This window comes from Mirounga leonina, unplaced genomic scaffold, assembly GCF_011800145.1.
Source record: "Mirounga leonina isolate KUSES-001 unplaced genomic scaffold, KU_Mleo_1.0 Mir_129, whole genome shotgun sequence".
In the NCBI taxonomy this organism is placed as follows: Eukaryota; Metazoa; Chordata; class Mammalia; order Carnivora; family Phocidae; genus Mirounga; species Mirounga leonina.
In genome coordinates this window covers 22,940,397-22,961,331 of record NW_023270323.1, presented here as the reverse complement: position 1 = coordinate 22,961,331, position 20,935 = coordinate 22,940,397, and the positions used below count along the sequence as shown (strand labels likewise).

General features: G+C 40.6%; 1 protein-coding gene across 1 annotated transcript in view; it reads left to right on the top strand.

Moving 5' to 3' along the window:
- Positions 1-20,183, top strand: part of LOC118010853 (alpha-fetoprotein-like) — a 43,266-nt gene extending 23,083 nt beyond the window's left edge. The window contains exons 11-15 of the mRNA XM_035005567.1: positions 1,219-1,357; positions 3,852-4,078; positions 12,531-12,663; positions 19,333-19,369; positions 20,152-20,183. Of these exons, the coding sequence (XP_034861458.1) occupies positions 1,219-1,357; positions 3,852-4,078; positions 12,531-12,663; positions 19,333-19,369; positions 20,152-20,183 (568 nt within the window). The remainder of the gene's footprint in view (positions 1-1,218; positions 1,358-3,851; positions 4,079-12,530; positions 12,664-19,332; positions 19,370-20,151) is intronic.
- Positions 20,184-20,935: the final 752 nt, after the last annotated feature.

Genomic DNA, 20,935 nt, shown 5'->3' with positions numbered 1-20,935 from the left:
TACTTCTATATTGTGTTCATTTGCTAATGTCTAGTTTAAGGATTAGATCTGTGGTTCTCAAAATTTAGAGTGTATCAAAATTACTTGGAGTACTCGTTAAAACGCAGCCCCATCCCCAGAGTTTCTCATTCTGTAAGTCTGAGATGAGGCCTGAGAATTTGCATTCCTAACAAGTCCCCAGGGCTGCTGATAACTGCTGGTCCATGAGTCACACACTAGAACCACCAGATTAGGTTGCCTGCTCACTGGATGTTACAGCTAAATTCTTTCCCCAGCTCCATTATAATATAAAAGCAATGATTGATTCTGATTTTTTGTTGTCTTCAAATCCAGGTCAGTAGAGTCTTTCTCCTTAAAATCTTCCTCATATCCCTCTATTCCCACCACCACTATCCTAGTTGAGTCTATCATTGTCTCTCACCTGGATTTCTGGAATGGCCTTCAACTACTACTTCCCTCATGTTGCTTCTTGCCCACCTTCATTCATTCTTTATATGGCAACTGTAGTTATCCTAAAAACGAAGCAAATCTGATTCTGTAACTAAGCTTTCTTCCTCTTTCTGTCTCCAATCCCCAATTATCACCCCCAAACTCCACAAAACAAAACCACAATCACATTCAATGTCTCCCCTCCCACTTTCACTCCCCTTCACCAGGTTCATTTTTTGTTATTGTTAGATCTCAGCCCACCTGCCATTTCCTCCAGGAGGCATGCCTGACCTTCCTGAGATGGGATTAGATGCCATTCTCTGTGCAGCTACAGCGCTCTAAATTCCTGTCACTACATTGAGTGTTCCGGCTATCTCACCCATTAGGATGTGAGCCCTGTGAAATTAGGGCCTGTTTGCTGATTGTTGCTGCCCCCTTATTACACTGTAGACACCAACACAGGCTGTAAGAGCCTGTGTATACATTTATTTCAGAAGCTGTTTATTAAGTCTGATTTTGCAGCCATCCAAATTAGCTCTCACAGTATCCTTGATAAGTACCCCCCCCCCAAGCAAAGGATCAGGGTGGAGTAATGTGTGAGGTGTGAAGAGAATTCTAGGTATATTGAATAAGTTCTTGGGTCATTGGAATAAGGACTAAAAAGAATTAAACTTTGTTTAATGTTTCATTCAACCTAAGCTAGAGATTGTCAAATACTGAGGAAACTCTAGAATTCTTCATTTTAGGCACATGGTCATTGCCAGGAATAAGAGGAAATTATTCTTTCAGGCTCATAATCCTTTATACTAAGAAAACCCCACAACTATCTGCTCAAGAGTTGGTTATGTTCACAAAGAACATGGCAGCCGCTGCCACCAAATGTTGCCCACTGAGAGATGAGCAACAATTTGCCTGCATGGAGGACTCGGTAAGTCCGTCTTGACTTCATGTTTGCCTGTTCTTGAAGTCCTAATCTCTAGCCTCCAGCAATCAATCTCAAGTTTGTGGACACATCATGAATTGTCAATGGAGTTTAATATTTCTATCCCCAGGAGACCTTCTTTTAGGCCAGCTCATGCCAATTGTCTCGATTAGCAGCAGAGGTAAGACTGTTACTTCTCTAATGGTGGTGATGTCAGATTCAACAAGTCTTTACCTGGATCATACTCCACAGTCTAACTCTTGGATTTTCAAGCCAACAAAATTGACTTTGTCAACAACTTCAAAGAAAATGCTGATTTTAGACTAAGTCATCCTAATCAAATGTATAGGAAAAAACAAAACAAAACCAAAAAATAGTCACCACACCTCTGACACCAGATGTTTTTCCACACAAGAAGCAATTTTCTGTGACACCAGCTGGGTGTCCTACAATTTAACTCATTCTGACAAGTCTATCTGGAGATGACGTCAGATTCCACAGGTTAAGGGCTCAGTCCTACAAGACTGCTCCCATCCCACTTCAGATAACATTTGCAAGTCCAGGTTGTCCCCTGTGATTTTGACTAACCAGCTATAAATCTAAGGTTCCCAGGATCTCCTTCTCAGGTTTGATTAATTTGTTAGAGCAGCTCATAGAACTAAGAGGAATACTTACTTAAGTTCACCAGATAGGTAAAATATTTGATAAAGGAAAATGAGAACTTCCAAATGAAGAGATACTTAGGGTGAGGTCTGGGAGCATCCTGACTGCAGAAGCTTCTGTTCCTGTGGAATTGGGATGTGTCACCTTCTTAATATATGGATGGGTTCACACACTTGGGAGCTTTCCAACGCCCAAACTGTTGGGATTTTAAAAAGCTTCCTTATGTACACATGATCAATTATTAATTCATTTCCAGCCCATCTCCCCTCTCTGGAGAATGGGGGGTGGGGTGGGGCTGAAAATTCCAAGCTTCTAATCATGGCTTGGTCTTTCTGGGACCCAGCCCCCATCCAGGAGCCCACCCAGAGTCACCTCATTAGAACAAAAGATGCTCTTAATTCCCTTATCACTTAGGAATTTACAAGGGCTTCAGAAGACCTTTGTCAGGAACTGGGGTCAAAGATCAAATATTTATATTGTCTATTATCTCACATCAAACTCACAAGTGTTAAATTTATTAGACAGAACACCACCACTGTGTTCATTTACAATGAGAAATGTCTTTCCAACGGCATCAATAATTGGGCCTAATAACTAGAGTACACTTTTTCCTGAATCAAAATACTTAGGAAGCTGAAAGAGAATATGGGTAGTTGTGCAAATGGAATCAGAAGAAGGGAAGGGATGGTCTTAAGGGATATTCTTCCAGGCTATCCTGAGAAATGAGAAATTATGTCTCCCTCACAATGGAGAACATCCCTCCAGGGACCTGTATGCTCATGTCTCCAAGATGTAGTCTCCAGGTCTCTCTCAAGTGGTATTATTTTAACACTACTGAATTCTTATTTGGTGACAGTTTTCTCTGCCCTAAATGTTCTTGATAAAACATGTCCTTTATGCTAAATTGGTCTTTCTTGTGATAAAACATAATTTTTTTGATTGAAGATATAAAAAATTTTATTATCTAGCACTGTCTAACTTTTATTTTATTATAAATTTTTGTTATCTAGTCATGCCTTCCTTGGAGAACTCTTTCAATTAGACTTACATGTTTCTAAAGCCTTATTTTTAGGTGATCTCTTTGGTTACATTTGAAATGGATAAACTCATACATGAAATGTTGATGCTTACTGGCTTCAATTACTTCATTCCCAAATACGTAAATGATTGGGAATTTGGGGAGTCATACTTGGAAAGGCATACAGGTGGGCTTGTAGACAACATCAGGATAAGAATCAGACACACAAGGAGCAAAGCAAGGTGACATTTCTAGAAGAGGACAAAGAAATGAAGGTGATAACTGAACTAGGATCCAAAGATTTATTTCATCATTCATTCATTCATTCATTCATTCAATAAATATTCATAGAGCATTTACCATACGCCAAGTTCTGTGGTGTTTACAGATGTCCAGTTTTAGAAAATAGAAACAAATTGGATTTGAGCTTCTTAAGTAAGAACTCCACTTATCAATTATACTTCTGAGTCAAATTAGCAGTGGTGTTGACTTGAGGCTTGATTTTAATTTAAAAGAGCATAAGAAACTCCTATCTTAAGTCAACACTGGTCTACAAATTGGACTGGGAAGGAACCTGGAGGTGGAGTCCAAGTGAACTCAACTTGAGGATGAGGGGAAGAGGGAGGACAAATCTGGGAACCAGGCTGCATCTGACACTCCTGCTTTTTCCCAAACAGTGAAATCCAGGCTGAACTAGAAGAAACCAGAATTTGAGAATCTTTATGAGTCTTGTTTTCTATGGAGTAAAACAAAACAAAACAAAACACAAAAAAATGACCTAAACCTTATGGCTCTTATTTTAATTCTCTTCTGGGAAAGGCAAAACTAATTCTTGGAGGTTTATGCAGAAGACATGAGGCAGAGCCTATCAATGCTGGTGTGGGCCACTGCTGTGATGCCTCCTATGCCTTCAGGAAGCCATGCTTTGATGATCTGCAAGTCAATGGAACTTATATTTCTCCACCTTTATCCTGTGACCAAGTCATCAACCTTAAAGAGAACTTGTGCAAAGCTCAGGAGGAGGAATTCCAAACTGAAAAGCAAAAGTAAGAATACTTGTTTAATTTGTCCTTTAATTTGTTCTGCCCACAAGGGAGCAGGTATAGAGAACTGTAAACTGGGCTCAGATATAAATATTGCATAATGAATGGATCAGCTAAATGTTATGTTAGAGGTCAAGTAGAATGGAGGATATTCCTGCAGTTTTGCAATATGGCTATCATGGTTGCTACCCCAATTAGATCAGCTAATGAGATGGAAGTCTATGATCAGAAAATATTGACAGAGAAGTACATTAATTTATTTTTCCTAAAATGGGAAATTTGGAACATTTGTACGTGTGTGTGTATGATATATACATATGTAATGCATTGAAAACATTTATAAATTAGAAAATTTTATGAATATAAGTTATTACTTTGCAAAGTGCAATTTGGATTTGGTTGCTCTTTCCAATACTGAAGCCTATTGGTGAGAAATGTTACCAATAGAATACAATGTCTATACGTTCGAGCAAAGTTTCCCAACATGTGTTCTATGTAGAAAGGGCTTCTGGATGAAGTCAGCAATAGAGTCTGTGGGTTGACTGGATGAGTCTGTTGACCTGGGCCAGCCTCAGCTATTCTCAGCTGGGCTTGCTCAAGAGTGTATGGTCAGCTGCTAAGTCAGCTGGGAGCTGGCTGGCCAAGGCTGGCCTTGGCTAGGACGGTTTGTCTCTGCTGCACGTGGTCTTCTGTCCTCTGGCAGATTAACCTAGGCTTCTTCACATGGTAGCTGGGAGAAGGTGGATGTGTGGAGGTCTCGCGAGGCCCAGGTTTGGAACCATGCAATGCCACTGATGCTGTAAGGGAGGTCATAGGGCCAGCCCAGATTAAAGTAGGGTATGGAAATAGACTTCATTTCTTGATAGAAAGAGTTGGAACATCACATTGTAAAGGACATGGATACAGATAAAGATGGATAATTGGTCCATTTTTGTAATCAATCTGCTGCCTGTGGATCATTAATACAGTTGTTGAAACTACAGAAAATGATAAATGTCAAGATAATAGTGGAAAGAGAGGTGATACACTGGGTCTGAAGTCATCAAAAATGAGGGAAAATGGCCAGACTTTCTATATGAGGCAGGAATAAGTATCGATGAGGGATGTTAGAATTTGATAATGTGAACTTCAAAGGAGCTATGGCTTTTCAAAGAGGATAAAGAAGGGATATCCTGGAAGTAAAAGAGACCTAGATACTAAGGTAGGAGTTCAAGCAAAACAGCCTCCCCTTGAAAGGTCCTGGGGGAAGCTGTATCCTCTGGGGAGCCTCATGTTTTCTGATAGAGCAAGACAGAGAAGTTCAGAAGAGAAGCTGTGGATAGAGGGACGTTTTCTTGAGAAAGCCTCAAGTGACAAAGGAGACAGAGGACCAGGAGAATAGGAGATGGGTCAGATTAGGGGTGTAGAAACCTCAGCATGGTGACAAGTGACCTGGGAGACTCAGATTTCTGAGTGTGACTGAGGCTGAGGTGACTGAGGTGTCACCGGCTTGGCTTTGGAAGTAGTGCATCAGCACACATAACTTTAGAGCAGCCGATTTGCCCTTTGCCACTGAGAGCATAAGGTGATTAAGATCTCACAGGTGGTTGGCATTTTCCCCAGTTCTCCCCACTCCTGCGTAGATGGATTGAATGGAACAGTTATTGTCAGCTCTTAGAAAAGAGACTTCTTGTTTGCTGCTGTAGACAAAGAATTTCCTTTCTTAGCAGCATCAATCATCCATCTCTTCACTCCCATTCCACTCCTGAGCCTGGAGGCAAGATACTCCCATGGTCCAGGCATTTTCCCCTAGAATGAATTCGGCTTCTGGTGAGTGTGCTGTTAGAGGCCCCGTTTGGAGATGACCAAAGGTGACCATTCTAGGAAAAGCCAAAGGGTGAAATTCTGGTTTCCCTGAATCAGCAGCATGCATTGATAGCACTCCAACCCCCCAACGGTGGGGCAGTTCCCTTCTAGTGCCCCTGCTCCTGTCCTCAGGAGAAAGCAAGTGAGCCCTAGTCCTCATTATTCCTTCTCCCCCAAGATCATTAGAAGTGGTAGCTTCCTGTATTTCTAATTCATTTATTTACTCTAAGACATGCACTTGCAGGGTCTAAATATTCCGAGTCCAACAATATATCTTGCCAAGTGAGGCAAAGTTTTTGTTGCTTCCAGAATGACACATACTCCCGGGCAGCAAGCACAGGCTGTTGCTTGCTCTGTTTTATCACAGCACTTGCAATTCTTAAGCCAGCTGACCCTTGGAATCCTTCCTGCAGTTGTCAAGGTGAGCCAGTCCTAAACTAGACTTTAACACTTCCCAGGAAACCCCCGAAAACCATTGTTAACATTTAGTCAGCCATTCTTTTGTTCGCTCAGGCTGGATGTGGGAATGTAGGAGAATGAGGTCTCTTCTAGTGTGCACATTTGCCTTCTCTTGAGGAAGTTCTCTGGGTATAGATAGGCACCGCTTTATGTATGGCATCTCACCAAATCCTTACCATAAATTTATAAGGTAGATAATATTATATGCCATTTTAATTGTAAGGTAATTGAGGCTCAGAAGGCAAGAAGACTTGGTATGAGATCATGCAACAGGTAAATAGGTCGTTGAGCTGGAAAATTCACCCAAGCTATCTGGCTCAAAGCACATATGCTTTAACTACCAACATATAGCTTTTAGTGTGCCCTAATCAAGGAATTATAATACTGGTTATAATTTTAAAACACTGAACTCTTGGGGCGCCTGGGTGGCTCAGTTGGTTAAGTGTCCAACTCCTGATTTCAGCTCAGGTCGAGATTTCAGGGTTTTGAGTGCATGGAGCCTGCTTAAGATCCTCTCTCTAACTCTTCCTCTGCCCCTCCCCTTCTACTCACACCTGCGCTTTCTCTCTCTCCCTCTTAAAATAAAATAAAATAAAATAAAACACTGAGCTCTTAGATAAGGGCTAGATAATAAAAAGTATGAAATATTAGGAATCATCCTTGTTCTAGTGAATTCACTGTGTTCTCTGTATGGAGAAAACAGTAGCATGGAAACAGTTAACGTAGAGATTTCTGGAATATTCTGTGAGAATCCATGTTAAGAGTCAAGGGTCAAATTGGAAAAAAAACAAAAAACCTCTTACTTTCTGGGATAGTGGCAAGGGCTCTCTATGGCTTTCTTACATTTATAATTCGGGCTGACCATCACAGCATAAACGCAAAAACAAGAAAACAAAAAAACCGGTGAAGGGGCTTTGGGAGGGGAAAGAATAATTGAGCAAGGTAGAAGAGAAGGTAGAAATTGAGATCATGTAATAAGATAGAGATAGTCAAAGGGAAATAGAAGTTCAAAGTAAAAAAAATTTAAAGTCCAATTAAAAAAAATATTGAGTTGAAATGCGAAGATTTAAGAAAGTATATAAAGACTAGAATGTGCTTTAAATTAAATGGTGGGTAAATTTAATGAAAATGAAAAACTGAAAACAAGTTGATGGTACTGAATTAGAAATAGGATTTAAGATGTAAAAAGGTAAATTAAAAATTTTAAGCTAAAAAATAGAATTAAGGGAACTATTTTTAAATAACAGTGGTCAGGTTGGTAGGCAGGGAGATCAGGGTGGGAGAGGGAGGAAGTGGGCAGGAGAGGTAATTCAACTGCAAGCAGATTACAAGTGTTTGACAGTTTTTGTGGGGAGGGAGTCAAGCTTCTAAGTGTCACAGAGTCCCCAGTTGTAGAAATGACCGCCTTTATGTCTGGAGTTCCAAGGAGGGATAACACGACCTCCTGATATCCCTGCTCTGTATTTCATTCCCAGACCTTCCATCTTCTCATAATGGGAGACTTTTTCCCCCTTGCCTATTCCAGTACAATTTGGATGTTTCTCCTGGTTTAAATAAACAGCTGTTGGCTGATGTTCTGGAAACCCAGCAGTCTTGCTCGTCTTCCTCCTACTGGTTCCTCTGGGGAAGTGTATTTGGAAATCAGCCCACCCAGCAGGGGAAAGAGGAAAGCATAGTGGAGTGGTTCAGTGTGACTTGGGAGGGGCCAAGCCATGAAGGCACTTGGATCCCACAGCTTGAAAGTGAGAGAAGAAGAGGGTATAGACAAGGGAGCTTTCCTGCCTCTCCCATTAGGTTTCTCTGTTACTGTTGAATCTACAGCTCAGATCCTCAGGGAAATTGTAAAGATGCTCATCAATCATTTGCTGAATGAATAAATGAATACATAGGAGAAGAGCTGTGAATATGTACCATTTATTGTGAGAATCAAGGAAGAAGGAGACCATGGTTGGAAACAACCGATAATTTGAAATGGAAGCAAGATGTGCTGTTATTATTATAATTATTCATCATTACTATTACCTTTGCCATTATTTATTGCCTAGACTATGCCAGTTACTGTACTCAGCCCTTTAATACGTTACTTTGGGTCCTTACAAATGCCTTGGAATGTAAGTGTTCACATTTTCTCTTTATAGATAAAGGTCAGAGAGGTTAAGAACTTCACTCACCATCACACTTACTTCGAACCGAAGTAAGTTTGACTTCAAAGTTTGTGCCCTTTTTATGACAAAAGAAGGAAAGAGAAGTCCAGATTTTGCATGAACTAGTATGAACTCTGTCTCCTTCCTATACTAGCTCCTGTCCTTTGGGTGCTGAACCCCCTAAGCCAGATCATAGAAGCCCCAGTTGCAAGTTTGGAGATGGGGTATTTCCACAGTGTAGGCTCCCGTGACAGGTAGTTTCTATTACCTGGGCCTTCAGCAAGCCTATGCTTTCAAGGATTGGTCAGTGAATCTCCACATCATTTTGTAGGAAAATACATTCTAAGACAAATTGCACCAAACGCCAATGGAAAATAGCCTGTATTTCTCACTTTTACTAATTAGTTTCCTAAACACTGATAATGATTATTCAAAGGTAGTGGAAACTAGTTTGATGATATATGTAACCATACAGACTTGAATTATACAGAGATACTTAAAAACAAGTACGGCGTTTTCTTTCAAGTGAGATCAAGTTTAGGTCTAATTAGAAGATTAACTATGTACAGAAGAGTTGGAGAGAAAAAATAATGTTTATACTATTCTATTTCTTTTTAAAATATTGATTTCTGTTGCTATTAAAGTAATGCATAATCATTGCAGAAAATTTAGAAAATACAGAGAGAAGAAAATCATTAACACTTTTATTGCAACACTGCAGAAGTGCCCATTATAAACATATGTGTAGTATAAGAATATATAATGTCACATATGCATACAAGCGCATGCTCCCACAATTGCCCTTTGTCCATCAGTCTATGGTTCTAATATTTAATGAGTTTTGCACAATCTTGCGACTAGCTGCTTATACAAAATTTCAGTTCCAAGCAATTATCCCTAGAGTCCGTGCTTAGGGGAGAGCTGAGGAAACTCCCTTGACCCTCAGGAATTCTCCAAGCATGCTCTCCCTGGCACCACTCCTGGGCCCCTGGGGACCGTCCTGCCCTCCAGGTACTGCTGTCTCCTGCTCAGCTGCAGATGGGGTCCCTAGAAATGACAAAGCTGTGTTCTGTTTTGTCGTGAAAAGAAAATTGCCCCTTTCCCCTGACCCCCAGGATTATTACCCACTTGCCGCGGGCCCCAGGGCAGTGCTGTGTATCCAGGGTCGGCAGGACTTCGGTGAAAGTTCTCTTACAGCACTTTTTCGAATAGGAATCCTGATCCCATGTAACTCAGAAATGAGTCTAATGAAGGCTCAGTTGGGGAACCACGAAATCATTCCCGTCTTCCACTGACCAAGCCTTTCTTACTGGGTGGCAGTCTGTGAGGCTGACTTCCGGTCTCAGGAGGAGTTCTCCCAAGTGGTTCCCAATCCTCCTGCCTTCTGGGAGGGAGGCTGACCTCACTGGTTTGCTGTATATGCCCAAAACTGTAATATTCCCAGGGGGTCTGAAATCACGGTTACAAATGCAAAATGGAGATGACATAGAGCCTTATTAAAAAGGTAACTGGGGCGCCCGGGTGGCTCAGTCGTTAAGCATCTGCCTTCGGCTCAGGTCATGATCCCAGGGTCCTGGGATCGAGCCCTGCGTCGGGCTCCCTCCTCGGAGGGAAGCCTGCCTCTCCCACTCCCGCTGCTTGTGTTCCTGCTCTCGCTACCTCTGTCTCTGTCAAATAAATAAATAAAATCCTTAAAAAAAAAAAAGAGGTAACTGACAGTATTACATGGGATAATATAAATTCTCAGCACATTGCCTGGATCATAGTAAATATGTTGGCTGTTGCCACTATTTTTGATATAGTTTTAAAAAATTATAATGTATGCATTTTGGTCACTAATTAATCTTCAAAACCACATTTTAATGGCACGGTACTATTCCACCATCTGGGTACTATAATGAATTTAACCATTCCTTATTGCTGGCCATGAAAATTGTTTTCAATTTCTAACCAGTATACATTGTGACAATGAGCATTTTTGTACATTAAGTCTTTGTTCCCATATCTGATTTCCCCCCTAGATTCCTAGGACTTAGAATTAGAGGCAAACGTGGGAGTAGTTAAAATCTCTTCGCTTCTTTCAGCTCTGTCTGCCAGCTGAGGGGCAACGATATGGGTTCCTCAAACCAGCCTCCTTTTGAGGTAGTTGCTGAAAAGAAATCATTATCGGGGTGCCTCGGTGGTTCATTTGGTTAAGCATCTGCCTTCGGATCAGGTCATGATCCCAGTGTCCTGGGATCAAGTCCCACATTGGGCTCCTTGCTTGGCAGGCTCCTGGCAGGAAACCTGCTTCTCCCTCTGCCTGCCGCTCCCCCTGTTTGTGCTCTCTCTCTGACAAATAAATAAATAAAATCTTAAAAAAAAAAAAATCATTAGCTTGTGCTTTCCTAATATTTTTAGTCCTGCTGTTGTTTTAGCTTGTCTATCCTCAAGGCAGGGTGGGGGTGTGAGGGTTGGGGGCGGTGGGAGAGGGTGGAGTCGAAATGGCAAGTTCAAAGAGGCGTGTCCAGCCGGCTACCATGTTAAGCTGGATGTCTTGTTCTGTTGTTTAATGGGATCGGCATGCTATGGGCTCTGGGTGCGGCTGTTTTTGTAGGTCCCGAGGGCACTGCTCGACTGCGCTGGTCATGAGAGCTGCAGAGGGCCAAGTTTGCTTTAGCCATGTCCTCCACTTTGCTCCCGGCGCCTGCCTTCCCTGCGGGTGACCATGCTCACTGCTGCACAGTGCCTGAGCTAGGGCCACCTGTATGCTGGGGGCGTTGCTGTTGGTCACTGCTGGGCGGCGAAAGGTGGCGGCCTCTTAGTCCAGGAGCCAAATGGCTCAGCGAGTCGCTTGGGTCAGCTGCCCACATTGAGACAGCTGGGAGAAGAGGAGGGCGTGTGTGGGGCAGGGGTGAAACTGACCACAGCGGGCACCTCCCCCCTCACCGGCTGGTCCCTCCCCTCCGTCTTCCCTCACTGATGACAGCGGGACACAGACTGTGCCGGCCCCCTGCCGAGTGAGCAGCCCACCCCAGGCAACTGGGGCTTTGGAGTTTTCTGTCTTGTGATATGATATATTTATAACATTATACTTCTAAGCCTAAAATAATTACTACCTGCAATTGTTTACTGGACCCCTGGCTTAAATTATCAGAGAAATAGCTACTTAGAGCTTTGAGATATTTTCTTTTATACCCATTCAAGGCACAAATAAGGCCACGGGGTATTATCAATTTGAATTTGAAAACGAAGAATAAGCAAGGGTTTTTGGTTAAACAGTAAAATACTGATTAAAGTGCATTTTTCCTACCCCTCATGCCATATTTTCTCTGTGGTTAAATCTGTCTTGGTCTAAAACAGTAAAAAAAAAAAAAAGAGAGAGAGAGAGAGAGGGAAAAGGTAACACTGGAAGATTTGAAATACTATTTTATTAACTAGAGAGACAGAAACCAGGTTACACTTTTGAATATTCAAAGTGGTTGAAACTACAGTTGTGGGGGAAACTCTTTGGTGAAGAAAATTGGAGATGATTATCAAACCATTATAGTTTGAAATTGGTTTATTGGCTTATCATTAATTACATATGAAAGACCCTCAACTTCAGGTGTGTTACACTTGTAATATTTATTTGGAAGTTAGTGGTTCAGAATAAATGTTCATAACAAAATATTCTGGGAAAAATGATTTAATTTACTATATCATCTATTTACCATCCAATGCAATGAAAATAGAAAACAAAAATCTTTACCCTAGTAATAATTATATAAAAATAATTAAATTTAATGTATGAATTATGTAAAAGAGGTGTCCTGGAAGGAAAGTATGTTGGGTAAAACACGAAGATGGAGATGGGCAGTGTGAAATCTGTGAACAAAGCACGGCATTTTCAGGGCTTCTAAGCATCAGAGTGGGGGCGACGAAGAGGAGTGGGTGGTGTCTAGCTTTAAATCAGTAAGGCAGGTGTGCAAGCTGATCTTCTAGAACTCAGGGTGTACTTGTATTTTTGCCACTCCTTTCTGATTCAGGCTCCTCAGCAACCTTGTGAAGCAGAAACCATATGCAACAGAGATGCAGTTCCAATCAATGATTGCAGATTTCGCCCACCTGGTGGAGAAGTGCTGCCAAGCAGAGACGAGTGAAATGTGTTTCCGAGAAGAGGTATCTCTGTCTCCTTGTTATTCTCTTAGCATGCTTAGGATTTACTGAAGTTAAAAAAAAAAATATGTTCTCCATTCCAATTGTGAGTGAATGCGGAGAAAATCACAGTCTAGATGGATTGGTGTAATCGATTATATTCGGCTTTAGGATATGTTAATATTTATGTTTACTTGAGGAAACTAGCAGTGTTAGACACAGACAGAGATGAATACCAGAGTCATGACACCAGGTGGAGTGGAGACGTTTAGGATTCGGGGTGCGAGGAGGGAGGATGGACTGAAGACTTGGGTAATTGAAGAGAAATGGTGTCCTTGCAATGTCATAAAATTTTAAAGAAATAGCAGTTTAAAAACCTGTCTGGGCAAACTGTAGTTTTGTTCTAGAAATTTCTGGGACACAGTCAGGAATAGTCACCAGATGTAGTTTGGGGCTTAACTAAGGAACCAGTGAAAAGGGTTTCATTTTCTCAGTGGCCAGAAGATCATCAGAATAGGGGTTGAAGAATAGAGAGGAGAGAACAATGACAGAACAGAGTACCTGTGCACACCCACCAAACTGACTCCCAGCAGACTGTTTTCTGGAATTCATCTAATTGCATACAGTTAACAAGTAAATGATTTTCATTTTAAGTAGGAGTTAAATTTCTAAGAATATCATGGTAGGATGTGGCACAGAAAATTCATGTAAATTCATGGAGGGGGGTGCCTGGGTGGCTCAGTCGTTAAGCGTCTGCCTGCGGCTCAGGTCATGATCCCAGGGTCCTGGGATCGAGTCCCACATCAGGCTCCCTGCTCGGCGGGGGGCCTGCTTCTCCCTCTCCCACTCCCCCTGCTTGTGTTCCCTCTCTCGCTGTGTCTCTCTCTGTCAAATAAATAAATAAAATCTTCAAAAAAAAAAAATTCATGGAGGGGACCTAGGACAAACTGCTGTCCCAGGGGCATGAATTGAGGAACAGAAACTCAGAAATAGTAGATTATAGTATCTGAGTAGAGGAATGCAAGACTGTAGGTAAAAAAATAAAGCAGCCTTTATAGTGCAAACAGACTAGGGATGGTTTGGATCAGGGTTAAGTTTAGCAGTGGCCCGGGGAAATGTTTTCGCAGGTACCAATTTTCATGAATCCTTAATTACCTTCAGTGGCTCTTTTCTACCTATTCAGCTAAACTGTACATGTGTCTATGTTAAAAATCATATGTCTATGGTCTAGTCAAGGGCAGGCAAACTACAGCCTTTGGGCTAATCGACTCCACCTCCTGTTTATATAAATAAGGTTGTATTGACACACAGTCGTGCCCATCTATTTACGTATTGTCTACGGCTGCTTTCTGTCTACAACGGCTGAATTAAGAAATTGCAGACTGAGACACAACTGTGACAGAGACTCTATGAACCGCAAAGCCCCAGCTATTGACTATCAGGCTGTTCACAGAAAAAGTTTACTGACCTCCAGACTCGCTGATACACAAAATCGAAGTAATCACCTCTGCTAGAGTCTATTTATTTATTTTAAAGCCTTTTTGCTTTTTGTAAAGCATTCAGAAAACATGTTTCCCCCTGAGTAACAACCCCATAGCCACACAGATCAACACTTTGAAGAAGGGCCTGTGCCTGCGATTTCCCAAGCGAGTTTTCTGGAAGTATTCTTGTTCCTGCATAAGAATATTATTTGCTCAAACTATTACTGGTGAATAGCATGATAGGAAGATTTCTGTGTGTTTTTCCCCACACTTTTTGCCTAACAGCAATCTTTAACTTAATGGTTGGAAAGCCCAACTATTTTCCCCTTCTCTCCCCTCCCCTCTCTACTTTCTTTAGGATTTCTCCTCCAAATTAAAGGAGAAAATAGAAGCTATCTGAAGAATATATCATGTTCATTAAAATTTGCCAGAATTACTTCTTCAGATAAAAATGCTTATTATCTGTAATTATGCACTATCTCTAAAGTTTGGTCAAGTTTACCCTTGGCTGATTATCCTAAGGCAGCGATTCTGAAATGTTAGTGTGCATCAGAATCAATTCCACAGCTTACTAAAACAAAATCAGCATTTTGCACCCACAGGGTGTCTGATTCAGTAGTTCTGGGGAGGGGTCTGCTAATCTGCATTTCTAACAAGTTCCCAGGTGCTGCTGACGCTGCTGGTTTGGGGACCACTTTAAGAATCACTCTGCTAAGGTGCAAGCGGCTAATCATACACTGTTCCCCCTTCCCTCCCCCTATTTCATATGCTCAACTCTCAGTAAGAAGCTGGCACCAAGGACAGTAGCAGAAATAACGAAACGATTGGAAAATAACATATTCATGAAAGAAAGGGAAAGAATTGGGGGATATTAAATGTAAAGATAAGAGACTGGAATATTTAAAAAATAACTTTATGGTGTATGAACAGGCTTAGCAAAAAATGTGGGAATAGATTATCAAACTGTTTTAGAATTTTATTGTCAAGAATTCGTGTCTTTGTACTTCTATGTTTAATAAAGGGTTCTAGATTTGACTATAGTGCAAAGGAATAATAACTAGATACTCCGGGAACCCCCATGGAACCAAGACCCCAGAAGTGAAGAGACTCAGCCAACTGGCAGTCTATGCATGTTCCAAGTTAGCTAGGAAAGACTAACCGCCCCAAGGACCTACAGGCATTTTCTTTGTTTTCTTTTCGGAGATTATAATAGTCGATTATGTGAACCTGTTCTGCCTGTTAAAAGAGAAAGTGGGCAGGTTTGAAGACTGTCTTACTAGCTATGGCTATTGGGAAGACAAAGCATTTTTAGACAAGATGGAAGACATATTTTAAGAAGCAAGCCAAATTCTTTGGAGAAAAAGGGTGGACCAAAGTCGATGTTGGAATGTTGGCAAGAGTACAACTGAAATATATATATAAGAGAAAAATAAGAAATTCAGCTCCACAGGGTGAATTTGGATCATCCAAAGAAAAGGCATCTCACATTCCATGAAATAATAACGTGAATTGTAGACATCAGCAGGTTCAGCAAGAAAATTCAACTCACAGAAATTCTTTCTGCCAGGTTGGTGGGGAATGATAATGATAGCCTGAGATATTTCTCTATCAACCAACAGAATATAATATAGAAGAAAGTAAACATGAATTAGCAGAAATGTGGGCAGGTTGAAATAATGCTTTGAAAATAATACATGAAATTTAACAATGGAAAAAAAGCAAGGTTCTACTGTTAGATGTGACTTGACATAGGTTCATGTGGAAAGATGTCAGTTCAGGCTTCTGTGCTTAACAATTTGATGGGTCTACTATCAGAGCTACTGCAATCTTGGATGTGTCTCCAGAGAAAAAACAAGGATCAGATGAAGCAACATGATAATCCCAACCTATGTGGATCAGATCATTCCCGGTTACCATGTTCAGTTTCTTTTTTCTTTTTTTTTTTTTTTTTAAAGATTTTATTTATTTATTTGAGAGAGAGAGAGAGCATGAGGGGGGGAGGGTCAGAGGCAGAAGCAGACTCCTCGCTGAGCAAGGAGCCCGATGCGGGACTCGATCCTGGGACTCCAGGATCATGACCTGAGCCGAAGGCAGTCGCTTAACCAACTGAGCCACCCAGGCGCCCCATATTCAGTTTCTTATACTACATTACGCACGCTTTGAAAAATTATGTAGGTAATACCTGAACACAGTAGAAGTTCAAGCAGAAGAGCAAGGTGCTTTTCCCATTCCCAAAAGGTAACCACTTTTAAGTTTGCACTTTTAGTTCCAGTGATTACCATCATCACTGTAATAGTTTCTTAAAATATTAAAATCATATAATGAATTTAGTGTACTTACGCTAACTTCAAGAACCTTAACCATAGATGCTTTCTTAATTTATTTAAAAGTATTTCTCATTCTTTTATTGGTTATATTTTATTTCTTGGCCCTTTAATACCAGTCAGCATCTAATGATTCTCCAAAAATAGTTAATGTGTCTAAACTTCCTTTGACTTCCTTGCCAGCTTTTCTTTTTAAAGCTGTATATACTATTACTTCTACATTGTCTGGGTTTATTTATCTGCATGTTAAATATAAGGTTCATATGCTTTGTTCATAAGTGGATGCTAAAAACTGGAAACCATTAAATAGTATATTTAATTGTGTGTTTACTTGGAATATAATTTACATGAGTACCATGAATGGATTGACCAATGGAATGACTTACCCTGTTAAAAGGTGTAGAGATTAAACAAAATCTATTTTCTTACCTAAGCTGCAGAAAATCATGCCACTTTTATTAGTTTTGCACATTTGGACTATGATTCCCTACTATATCCTTCTGTTTTTGAGAGTTACTAATTGTCTTTCTTTTTCTATGTTGGCAAATAAAAAGCACCTACTTTCATCACACCACTACAATGCTTCAGGTTCTCAATAATATAGTTTTTGTAAGAGAATTCTGACTTAATCTTTCAATTGGATCTAGTTATTTCTAGGATTGATTCATGGCTGTCCTGGGTAAATTGGACTATTTCTAAAATACTATTTTATGTTTTTTCTTGGATTATATTATGGTTTGCTGGGCTACATTCTTAACATATAGGTGCATATGTCTCTCTGTCTGTGTTATTTCAGAATGGGCACCTGGCAGATAAACTTTCTGGGTGCTTGCATTTTAAAATATTATTTTGTCTATTATTTGAACAGTATTTTTACTGATATGTCAATGGGAGTTCTTTAGGTGTAAATAATAGGATCAAATTCTGGCTAAGTAAAGATTAGTTTATTGAAAGCATGGTGGTGGCTACAGGAATCTTTAGGAAGTTAGAAAAACAGGCTGGGCAGCAGATAAGAACCAAAAGCAACCCAGAAATCAGTGACTTTCTGGTCTTTTACTGCTGTGGCATATCATCATTTTATTATTCTGAGCTTCTATTTTTGTACTTTGAAATATTGGTCAATATCATACTGATGACTCTCTTTTTTTTTTTCCTCAACAGTTCATCAATATCTCTTATGTTGATTTTTTTCTTTTTAGCATCAATAAGGCTTTCTTCTTTTTTAAATAATATTTTTATCATGATTGCACTGGGATATTGGAAGAGATGAGAGACAATACATTTTAAAAGGACACTGGCAAATTGTTATGTCCAGAGAGTATCTAGAACGGTAACAGGATTGAAAAACATGTCACAGGGATATGGAGAAATTGGTGATGTTTTTTCCAAAGTCTTAGGTGACATGATAGCAGTCTACCAACATGTCCAGGATGATAGGAAATCAGAGTGACTAATTTGATGTCAGTGTAAGGAAAATGTTTCCTCTGTCTTTTCCCTGCATTACATCATGAGTCCATGTTTTATATTTCAAAACCTTCCGTGGACTTTGCCTCAGGATGTAACGTTATCATCCCTTACTTCATGCAGGACATTTCTCATTATTATAGTAGTTTCTCAGATGCCTTTCTTCTACCTTACCTTTACCAGAAACGCCCCCCCCACCCCAACATTTAGTTTCATTACAAATTAGAAATTTACTGAGGAAGTATGAAATAAATAAAGCCTGGAAGGACAGATACGGAGAAATAAGACTTAGCCCACTATTGTTAGGTTCAGAGCCAATGAACAAGATTAAATATGAGGGTCTTGAGGTTAAGTTTATGGGAAAAGTTCCCACGAAGAAGGATTTAAAAAGTCATGGGTTGCCATAGAAACAAGGATACCGGGGCACCTGGGTGGCTCAGATGGTTAGGCGTCTGCCTTGAGCTCAGGTCGTAATCCCGGGGTCCTAGGATCGAGCCCCACATTAGGCTCCCAGCTCAGAGGGAAGTCTGCTTCTCCCCCTGCCTCTGCCTCTCTCTGTCTCTGTCTCTCTCTCAAATGAATAAATAAAATCTAAAAACAACAACAACAACAACAACAAAGATACCTTAAACTGGGGTGCTCTTTTTAAAAACAAATAGATTCCAGTCTCTAGATGATTTAGGTGTGGTCTGAGGGTACGAAGAAGGACTAAATTAACCGGCTTCTAACCATGTCCCACAGGGTGCTAGGAACTCTTAGGAGTGCAAATCATCTATCACCTCGATGTGTGTGTGTGTGTGGGGGGGGTACGCATGCGCTAATCTTAGCAGTGGAGTTCTAGGGGTCCCATTCCCACTTCACTAAAGGCGAGTTAACTTTTATTGATTTCTCTGGGCTTCCACAAATGACTTTTATTTGAATAAAGACTATACGGGTAAAAATTGGGGAAAACTTCTGGACTTAGCATGGAGGTCAATACCAGTATGTATGAAGGCAGTAGAGATACTCTGATCAATGTTGGTGATTTTGTTCCTCTTGAGTTCTTATACCTGGTTATATAATGCTTTAGCATGGGATTCACCTAGGGAAGTTTTAAAACGCAATGAGAGGCTGATGTTGATTATGTTTTTACCCTGCAGCTAAAGAGTCTCATATTTTTGTGAGGAAACAGCAAATTTTTATTTATTCCAAATCCGGGGTCCTGAGAGTGGGAGAGGCATTGCAGTTAGTTAAGTCCTTAAGCTCAGAGACTAGGCCATGAGAAAGTCTAAGACCTTGAGCTGTGGGCACATTAGAGCCCCTCTCAGGCATATAACAGGTAAGTCTTAAAGATTTTCTATTTGGGGACCATAGATGTTCAGATGTTTTGTTTTGTTTTGTTTCTCTTTTTCTTACAGATGTACTTATTTGCTTTTTTTTTCTAGGGGTCCAAACTGATTGAAAAGTGCCAGTCTCTCTTGGGAGGCAAATGATTCCAGAAAATAGAGTCTTTGCTGAGATCTGCCTTTTATTTTTCATGAGTAATGAAACTCATGTCTAATATCCAAAATACGAATCGACAACATCATTTTTCAGCCACTCACAATGTTACTCAAGGATCCTCGCCAGGCTACACCAAATCTCTCCTTTCCTACTTAGCAGAGAAATCTACTTCTTGTAACCCTCATACAACCAGCTTCCGTTCTTCCTTTCTCCCAGAAGCTTTCAGCTTCTCAGGAGCAGCACCAGAAATATGAAATCAAGGGGGTGTTTCAAAACCTCAGGTAGATGCAGTGGGCTGTCACATCTCGCTGGGAACTGGCTGCTGGGCTTCCAAAATGAAAAAGACCCAAGTGCAGCTTTGAAGTTTCTGTCTATACCACTGCTGGAAATGATCATTGAACTAAATGGAATGTGCTCTATAATAAGTTACCTTTATAATTGCCTTGACTTTTTTTTTTTTTTTTGAAGGTGTGGAACAGATTGAGCAGATTTTTAGTGGGTATCTCCTGTGTACGAGGCACGGTTCTAGGAGCTCGTGACATATGGGTGACCAAACAGAACAGAACAAAATCCCTATCTTCATAAAGTTTACCTTCGGGTGGAGCTTGGTGAAAACATGTCTTTCCTTCTTTTTGCCTCTTTCTTTCGCCATCAGTTAGACTCGAACTAATCAGGACTTTGCCTTGTGCCTACGGCATTGAGCGCATTATGAAATCAAGAAAATATTTAACATGCTGTTTGCCAAGAGTCTTTGAGTTACTAGCAAAGCTCCACAAGGTCAGGACTGAGGTGAGGAATAGGTCCTGTGGGCCGTACATAGTCTCCTACGTGCTAGATAAGTCTCCTTTTGCAACAGCCTGTGTCCCAAAGACACATAGTTAGACTTAACTTCCGGCTCGTTTTTGTCGCCGGCTGCCGTGCTAACTAGCATGGTGCTAGTGTTCTAAGTTTTTACCTGGGAAAAACTCATTTGGTCCTCGTCACAATCTAATGAGGCATGTACTATTATTAACCTTCCCATTCTGCAGACCAAGACACTGAGTGCAGAGAGGTTAAGTAACTTGCCCAGGTATTCACTGGTGGTTTGGAACCAGGATTCCAATCTAGACCATTCAGCTCCAGAAACTGGGCTCTTCACTAGGGCATTAGTGCTCCTTTGTCATGTCAGGGAACATCATTGTCTGGAGACTCAATGCCAGAGAAATCTCCCTGAAGCACTCGTTGCAAATTGTTGGCGGTTTTCTATTCACAGTGTTGAGGCGACAATAGCTGATTCTTTCCGTGAACAGTTGTCTCCCTTAACCATTGACTCTGCAATTAAAGCCTCAGCCTTGGAAGAATTCCTCACATGTTCATTCAGTTTCTCCTTTCCTGTCCATCTCCTTCTCTCTCTCATATCTCTTTTCTCTAATATATATGTATGTATATATATAATATATATGTTATATATATATATTATATATTTTTGGTATGTGTGCTCTCTTCTCTAAATTTTTAAATTGACCTCTGACCTCCTTAACCCATTTTTCCCATCTCTTCACCTTT